At 46.4% G+C, this 9,186-nt stretch overlaps 1 protein-coding gene across 1 annotated transcript; it reads left to right on the top strand.

Annotated features, from left to right (window-relative positions):
- Nucleotides 1–2,181: 2,181 nt before the first annotated feature.
- TMEM158 (transmembrane protein 158) lies at nucleotides 2,182–3,360 on the top strand. Its single transcript, XM_082045190.1, has one exon. The coding sequence runs from the start codon at nucleotides 2,289–2,291 to the stop codon at nucleotides 3,219–3,221; it is 933 nt and encodes a 310-aa protein (XP_081901316.1). The 5' UTR covers nucleotides 2,182–2,288; the 3' UTR covers nucleotides 3,222–3,360.
- Nucleotides 3,361–9,186: the final 5,826 nt, after the last annotated feature.

Genomic DNA, 9,186 nt, shown 5'->3' with positions numbered 1-9,186 from the left:
ATTTAGCCTTCCTGTGGCAGGTTATCTTTCCTCACAGGAAAAGGAACTTAGCTCAATCCTCCCTCCCCAAACTTCTTTGCAAATACCCCTGACTGCATTCAGCTAGGTGCTGGGAGTTGAGACCAAAAGAACTGAAGCTCTGCCTGAGAACATTTGCCACCCACATACGGCAACAGCATTCAGGAACTAAACCCTATTTACGAAGCTTAGTTTCATTTCCAGTCCTTTGTGCCAAAATCCCAATGCAATGTAATTGGTGTACATGAGTGGACCCACAGTTTTGGCAGTATTTGCTGTGCACTAGCCTTCTCTTAGTCTGGTTTTGAGTCTAGAGACACACTGCAATAGAAAAATTTACAGCCACAGAAATGTAGGGGACTGCGGATATGACAAAGGACGTCAGGAAACACATTCAAGGGACAATAAAAAGTATCAGAGAGCTCTTAAATAAGAGACATTGAAATAGCACTGAAAATTGTATTAAATGTATTGTAACATCTGAGCAAAACTCCACAACTGGAACCAGACAGCTTGCTTTGAACACTTTATCGGGCATTTTTCTCTGTCACAAACCAAACTAAAAACGTAGCCAAACTAGAGAGATCTGGTAGACAATACCCTTTGGGCTAATGAGGGATCAAACACAAATCCGTTTTGGTGCTTAGGTCTCTTTTGAATAGAAGGCAAGCAACTCTGAGTTTTGTCATGATATATTTAGGCAAGGGTTTTGAAAGAAAACTGATTCACTACCTTCATTCATGTTCAGTTATAGCAAATCTAAAATTTACTCTCTACCCTCATTCACTACCCTCACTCATCTGAAAGACTTGAGAGTGATATTACAGTAACTCGTTCTCCGAGTGAGAATGTGTCCATGTGTTGCTTTGACGTGGGACCATGTCTGACATGGGACCAATGCCATCCTCAAAGGAGCACCATACGGAGTTCAGCTCTATCGTTTACATAGATTTTCTCTAGGTTTTGTATTCGTGCCTCCCTTTTGCATCTGTATTTGTCAAAAAAAAGGGCTGTAAAGGCAAATAAGAATCCCAGTTCTGGATGCTTGCCAGGAAAATGTAACTCTATTCCACCCTCTGCCCAAGGTAAAGGCTAAATAATGTTCATCATCTGTGTCATCCAGTTCTGTACACCCCAAGGCTCCAAGTGTCAAACTGCAACACAGCGAGCCTCAACCTGTGTCAAGAGTAACACAATAGCCAGCACTGGGTCGTGACACAAGCTGTGCTATCTAGCTTGATTACAAACTATCATGCTTCAAAAGCAGCTTCTTGAAAAACACAACGAAGTCTCACAGCTACCACACTTGGTAGCTTTGTGCTCCTTGTAATAAACTTCTTCGTTGAAATTATTGCTACAGGGACCGAGTGCGCCTGTTTGTGGATGCCCCGCACCCCAGTCCCGGCCAGGCTGCGGGAGCAGCCCCCGGGGCTGAGCCCGGACTTGCAGAGCACCGCTGGAAGAGCCCAGCCGGTGCACTCTGTCAGTTCAAACTCCCTTTCCTCCGCGTCCCCCACTCCCTCGTCCCTTGCCCTTCCTACGAGGTCGAGATGAAAGTCTGCGCAGCCGGTTCCCGGAGGAACCAGCCTCTTTCCCTCGCTCCTGTCCCCCGAAGACGGAGAGAGGCGATGGCCACGGCAGCCCCCGCGGCCGCCCACAGATGCCCTCTCGGCCGGGAGATGCGGGACGGGAGGGACCCAGCGGTCCCGCGTCCCAGGGCGCTACGCGCCGCTCCCTTCCCCAGGTGGCGGGGAACCTCTCGCCCCTGCGGCGGGGACGGCAGCGGAGCTGAGGGGGTCTCAGCTCTCCCCCACGGGGGAGGACGGGGTGGCCGGAACCGGCGCCGTGTCGGCACGGGAGAGCGGTCTCTGTCTGAGGAGAGAGGATGCTCCAGGGCAGGGAGGCACTGGCTGCCCGGGGAGGGCAGCTGCCCGGCCGCGGGGCGGGGGCGCCGGGCCGGCCCCTCAGGGCGCGGCGGCGGGGCCGGCCGGTCGCACTGCTCCTCCCGCTGGGGCGCTGCCGGGCCGGGCCGGGGGCGGAGGAGGCGGGGAATGGGGGAGCCGCTGCCGTCACCGAGGCTCCCAGCTTGTTCGCCTCGCCGCCGCGGCAGCCCCAGCCCCGCTCCCACCCCCTTCGCCTGCCCCCACCCTCCTTCCCTTTCTCTCGCTCTCTCGGCGGGAGCAGTGTGCCTCCCTTCCCAGATGGCAGCCGGCTGCGCCATGCAGCCTCCCGTTCCTCCTCTCCCTCCTGTCCGGCTCTAAGTCAATGCCATGCTGCCGCTGCTACTCCCGGCATTGCTGGCCGCCTGCCTGCCGCCCTGCCAGGGCTGGAGCCCCTCGGCGGCTGCGAGCGGGCAGGAGGAGCAGGAGCAAGAGCTCTTCTTGCCCCCTGTCAACTCCTCCTCTCGCACCTTGGCCAGCGTCGAGATGGACCTCGATGGGGCAGCAAGCAAGGAGGAAAGTGGCACCACCAGCCCGGGCACGCCGGCTGCCCCTAGCCAAGAGCCTTTCCCCTCCGCTCCCACCTCCTCCGGGCAGCAGCAGCAGCAACAGCAGCAACAGCAGCGTCCCCAGCCGCAGGGACAGCCGCAGCCCGCCGAGGACCCGCACTGCAATATCAGCGTGCAGCGGCAGATGCTGAGCTCGCTGCTGGTGCGCTGGAGCCGCCCGCTGGGCATCCAGTGCGACCTCCTGCTCTTCTCCACCAACAGCCACGGGCGGGCCTTCTTCTCTGCCGCCTTCCACCGCGTGGGGCCACCGCTCCTCATCGAGCACCTGGGGCTGGCGGCCGGCGGCGCCCAGCAGGACTTGCGCCTCTGCGTGGGCTGCAGCTGGGTGCGGGGGAGACGGGTCGGGCGCCTGCGGGGCGCCGCTCCCCAAGCCCCCGCTGCCGCCGCCGGGGCCTCCTCCTCGCTCTCCTACCCGCCGGCGGCGGAGCCCGGCCAGTATTGGCTGCAAGGGGAGCCGCTGAATTTCTGCTGCCTGGATTTCAGCCTGGAGGAGCTGAAGGGAGAGCCGGGTTGGCGGATGAACCGCAAGCCCATCGAGTCTACCTTGGTGGCTTGTTTCATGACTCTGGTCATCATCGTGTGGAGCGTGGCCGCCCTCATCTGGCCGGTGCCCATCATCGCCGGCTTCCTGCCCAACGGCATGGAGCAGCGCCGCAGCACCGCCGCCGGCACCACCGCCGCCGCCGCCAAGTAGCCTCTCCCGGTGACTCCTTCCCCCGCTTCTTTTCGTCGTGCGGTGCGGAGGGACGCGGGGCGGCCGCCGCCTCCCGCCGGGCCAAACTCTGCCGTCTTGTTCTTGTTTAAAGCGTGTCCCAGGTGCGCGGAGGGAGGCCGCCGGCCCGGGGTGCCGTGGGGCCCGGGGGCTGCCTCGGGGTCCCGGCGTCGCCTCAGGGTCCCGGGGCCGCCTCAGGGTCCGTCCCGCCCTGAGGGGAGCAGCCCCGCCGCGCCACTCACCCCGCCGCCGGAGGGGACCGAATCCTGTGTGCTCGTTTTATATCTTTAATACCCGTTTTAAACGAACCTTTTCGTAGAAAAAAAAAAAAAGAAAAAGAAAAAAAACCCAACGCAGGAAATAAAAAAGACCCTCCCATTCAACTGCATTTGTTGTAGTCGGAGTAGCTTTTTTGTATATGAAATACAGTTTGAGTGGGTTCTTTCTTTATTTACAGAAGTCTCTTTGGCAGGATTGAGAACTGAAGCAGTATATATATATTTATATATATATATAGTTATTGATGAAGCTGAACTTTAACAAAGCTTTTTCACTGTATTTCCCAGTTGAGATAGTGTGTATTTATTATTGTAGCTCTGCGTTATTTGGCTTTTAATACAGAGGTTTTCTTTCTGGAGCCACCGTAGCCTTTTGTCAGTCTGTTTTCGCCAGGGTGGAATGGGGGGTTCGGCTGATTTCCCCATCTGCAAACCAGCTGCAAAGCAACTCTTTGCCCATGAGGTGACGTTGGGGTTGGTGGTCGAAAAAGGGGAGTTCCAAACTCTTTCTGAATGGCGTTTGCCCTATGCGTACTGTTGATCTACATCAGGGTGGTGTGGGATGGGGAACGTGTCTGTGGCATTGATCCTCCAAGGCGATTTACTCAGCCCAGCTCCACAGATTATGTCTTTCTCCTTGGTTTGAGGTTGTGTGGTTTTGGTCCTGGGAAGATGAGACTCACTTGTTCAGATGGGTTAAAAGGAGCCCGGGGGCGAGACTCTGATTTCCACAAAGTGCACTCCTCAAAAACAATTCAGATGCAGTATATTTTTTGAAAGCTTCGTAGTATCGCCCCTATTTTTCATCCACCATTCTGCAGGGTTGCTCTCAGAAAACTCATGGGGTGGAGAGAAAGCAGGAGCTTTTGGTCCAGGACTAGATTACAGCTGCCACTGTGCAAGCATGCCAAGAAGAAAGATTTGCAAGGTTTCTTCTTTCTTGTTTGAGCAGACAGTTGCATGGCTGGAAATATAATTTGTTGTGTAGTTGAACTGTTTAGCCTTGTATTAACTTGTTTTATTTGCCTTAGACACAAGTAATCAGCTGAAGTTTCTAAAACCAAAATGTGAGTGAAGTGAGAAAGATTTGCAATAGGAATTCTCATTCCTTTGTCGACATCGATGTATTTAGTTTGTTAGGAACTCATGAACTCACTCAGGGTTAATTCAGTGTATTTATAATATTGCTTTCTTCCCTGTAGTTCAGTGGAAATGACTGGATGAAAAGTCTGGAGGGATTAAATTCTTAGGATTCCTATTTTTTTAATTGAGAACAAAATAAGACAAACGCGTGCTCTATGTGTGTGCTATCTGGAAAAAAAAAATGCAGAGAGAAAAAGATTGACAAACAGCAGAAATTAATCAAGATTTCAAAATGTTTCCTGTTACTGGACTACCTCTACACCCACTGTTTCTCCTGTTGATACACCCACTGTTTCTCTTACCGATCTTAGTGAGCATGTCACTCCATTAAACATTGCAGTAGTGTTGTTTTTGGAAATTAGGGGATCCAGTCACTGTGAGAAATGTTCATTTGACTTGTTGATCTGAAAGGTACCATTCCCCATAGGTGTAGTTTACAGAGCCCAGCTTTTCTTTCCTTGATGTGAAAGACATGGTGTCATTTCCACCTTATGCAAATTCTTTTCTGCACAGACATGCGACATGCTAGAGATGGTTTATTTGCCTATAATGCCCCGTGTGACAGAGAAGCCTCTTCATACCAAAAGGCAAGACTAACAGGAGAACATGCAGCTTATGTTAACACCCTCCTGAAAGAGAAGTGCTCTACATATGGAATAAACCTCAAAAGAGTTGCCATGCCAAGAAATAACTTATTCTTTTAAATGAGGATGCATTTAGGCAGAGAGTTTTTTCTTTTGCATGAGACACATTTAGGCAGGGAGTCAACAACTTTTGTTGGAAGTTTTGCTGGCTTTGTGGTGTGTATGGTCCATAGCACTCACTGTGATCCAGGGAGCCTGTGCTTGAACTCAAGGTCAGAATCTCTTTTTTGCTTATCCTAGTTTCACCAGTGATGTGCTGTTGTTATTTTCTTGACTTGCATTAACATAAGCAAGATGATGGCATTATTCTCTGAAATAGGCAGCCTCAGTTATTAAAGATTTTTTATTTGCAGTTCTTACAGACACCTACCGAGAACAGTAAAGCTGGTACAAAATGGTTTTGGGGTATGTCTTCGAACTTCTGCCAGTATCAGCTTGAATACAAACCTTGTGAACAGGCAACAGGTAACACTCAGAATATTTTGATGCTTCACTTTAAAAGTGTGATAGAAGGGAGGGATTTGCTTATAGTTCTTCTATAAATAGGCTTGTAAGTGGAGCTGCTATTAAAAGTCTGCTAAAATGTGAAATGTTTGAAACACGGGGATGACATTAAAACCAAAACCAAACAAAAAAACCCCAATTAACCAAACAAAAAACCCCTCAAACAAACAAACAACAACAAAAAAACGAGAGGCAAATCTTGTCCAGAATACAAAAACCTGCAGTATTTTCAGGGAGTACATTTTGATACAAAATGCAAAGCGCATTCCCAGTTAGAGAAGATGTTTCCTTAGATCACAGCAACCATCAGGGTACCCATATTCCCTTTGTAGAGAGAAGGCAGTCCATGTTTCAGTGCCTAAAGAGAACTTCAAGGCACAGTGGGGGGCACAGAGGTTACCCGATATACAGGCTTTAGCCTGGATCTACCTCCCTGAACCTTTGGGTTTCGGTGAGGTGGCAGCAGGATTTCTCCTGTGAAGAAGAGAGGTGTAAACTTTGATGTACACAGCTATTTTGGAGAGCTGCATCCTTGTGCCCGAGTTCACAGTGAAGTGACTTAACTTTCATAGTCCAGAGTGTCATGATAGAAATGCGTTCTGCAGATCCTGAGCTTTCTCCCATCACTATTATATCTAACATCAATAACCCTGCTCCCATAGCTGTGGCTGCTACAATGGCTCTAAGCAGCCCATAATTTTGAGTAACAAAAGGCACACACAACTTTTGCCTGCGTACATGGGAAGTTAATCTGAATTAAACCCAGAGGAGTCAAGCCCGGAGCAATATAAAATGATACATCTCCACACCAGCTAGTTTCAGATTTCAGTTTGAGACACCAAAATGTGTATTTATTTTCTTTTTCACTGGTGATGTATTGTCTCTTTACTGGGGATTATTCCGAGCCATTTTTATTCATTTGGATTTATTTTTAAAACCAGTTGGTAGCAGGGTCAGCACAAGAGCGGGATTAGTCACCATATATAATCCTTCATGTACTCAGGGAGCGCATATATATGCACATATATACATATATCTGTTAATATACATGAGGACTTACTGTGTACAACAGAAAGTCAAAAAAAAGGGGAGAAAAAGGATGGTGAGAAAAAACACTGAACAAGTAATACTGGTTTTCCTTCACTATTTGTTGGATAAGGTTTCTTGGTAAGTCACCCTGACTTTATTTATGTACATGTGTTTGTTGGAAAGCAAGGGATACCTAGAAACAGAGGTAAATTCTTGTGTGCTAGTGTTAGACTGGTACGTTTTTTGCTGTATATTCAGACCTCAGAATTGAATCTCTCCCCCTCACTATTTGCTTAGTTATGGTTCATAGATATATTAGAAGCAGAAGTATATGGATAAATATGTAGGTTTAGTATGGACACAGTTTCGCTGTTACTTGGTGCCACATTGATTCCTACAATAAAAATATAAAAAAATAGTCCATCCAGTATAATAATAATTCTATATTATGTAAGTATGCTGTTGTTCAATAGGTTATCAGTAATTAAGATCAGTTTTGTATGTCAGGAGCTACGTGGATATTTGGGGCAAAATTGCCACACTTGGATGAATGTTACTTATTCAGTGCTTAGTTTACCAGTGCTTTTTGATGATTAATATGACTGCAATAGCAGTACTATTTGTGCAGTAAATATTACTCAACATGAGTAAGGGCTACTGAACCAGGCCCTAAAAAAGAATGTAATTAAAAGCCTTACTTGTCTGAGTAAGTATTATTCATCGTGATCTCCGCTTGCTGAATAAAAGTGTCTCCAGGGCTGGCATTACGTGATCCCAGGGGCTGAACAAAAGCCCAGTGAAATTAAATAGTTAAGTTAATTAAGATTTTTTTATGACTAAAGATCAAATAATCTATTTTAAAGATATATATCTAGATACAAAAGTAGGTATTGCATTCTTGTTCCTCTCTGTTTTTAAGCACATAGTTTATAAATCCAAAGCCAGGATTTCTCAGTCCAGTGTAGGGGCTTGCTGGTTTGGAAATCAGCTTCTTTCTGAAGCTAGAGTGACAGTGGCATTTCAAAGGAATTTTACTGAATAAATGCCTTTTTCCAGCCCCCCCAACATATTTCAGGAAAAAACTTTGATTTTTCAAAAAACATTTTTAATGACTTTTGGAAGACGAGTAAATACCAAATCCCCAAATGCATACAGATTTCAAAACACAAAAGATTTCTTTGACTAGTAACTGATTTTACAAGCAGATTTTTAAACAAAACCATCAATTTCTATTTCCTCTTCAAAAGCAGAACATTTCAATGAAGATTAGAAGAGCATATGGGTGTTTTGCCTTGCAAAAGTGATTTCGTAGGAAAAACCCCCTTTTTTGGTCCTATTTTTTGCATCATGCGTAACTGTATTCTAAGGACTGTGTTCTTTTCTGTGATTTTGAATTGATCACAGCTTGTGACTGGTAAGGAACTATATTTCTTGTCCCTCCTTCATGATAGTTCTGGTTAAAAAAGGTTGTTTAAAACAATTATAAATTAAAAAAAAAAAAGTAGCTTCATTTGTTTTCTTTCTATTCTACTATTTGTTTCTACTATTCTACTATGCCAAGGGAAAAAGCAGTATAAATTTGGTATAAAATTTGAGATATTAAAGTTTACTGGAAATGTCTGGACGGTGTTTAATTAGGTTTGTGGCCAGACTAAGTCTCACAATCCAAACACCTTCCAGCTTTTAGGAAGTTCGGATTCATAACCGAGTGTAGCAGTTCGATGTTTTCTATGACAAAGGAGTCCCTGGATCTGCATGTTTGGGAAGTCAGGATTGGAACACTTGTCTCTTTAGTTTTCTTTCTATCTCAACAGGTTAACAATGTCAGAGCAAACTGGAAGATCCAAATATCCTGTAAAACACTGTGTGTTTGCCTTGTTCTTAGCTTTTGTAGAAAAACATCTGATTAATGAGACATGAATTTGAGATCAATGCCATTCTGAGGAAGTGAATTCACTGGCAGTATGAAGTTAAATTATATTTTTGTTCCTTGTAAGGTGAGACTTGCTAGAAGCAGTGGTACCTTACCTTGTTGGTGTCATTCTGGGTGTTGCTAAGCAACATGGAGTGGTTAAAACAGAGATACAGAGAAGAGCATGGGGGAATAAAAGAAACAAAAAGACATAGAAAAAGCATTAAAAAAGAGTAAATATTCCAGCATGTTCTGCAAAGAAGTTGTGAAATATCAACTAGGAAAAGATGGCGATTAAGATCCTAGAGAATAAGGAAAACTGATGTAAGATGAATTAGGAACTCGATTCCATACTTCATATTCAACCAAAATTTTCAGTGCTTTGCTTGAATAATTGCTTGCAGTTTTTCCCCCAAACAGCAAAAGTAATGGCAAAA

This window comes from Streptopelia decaocto (genome assembly GCF_964273445.1).
Source record: "Streptopelia decaocto genome assembly, chromosome: 2".
Lineage (NCBI taxonomy): Eukaryota > Metazoa > Chordata > Aves > Columbiformes > Columbidae > Streptopelia > Streptopelia decaocto.
The sequence above is the reverse complement of the archived record's forward strand: the minus strand, read 5'-3'. Positions and strand labels throughout refer to the sequence as shown.

Coding starts and splice junctions, on each gene's coding strand:
- TMEM158 (XM_082045190.1), top strand. CDS start 2,289: ATGCTGCCGCTGCTACTCCCGGCATTGCTGGCCGCCTGCCTGCCGCCC.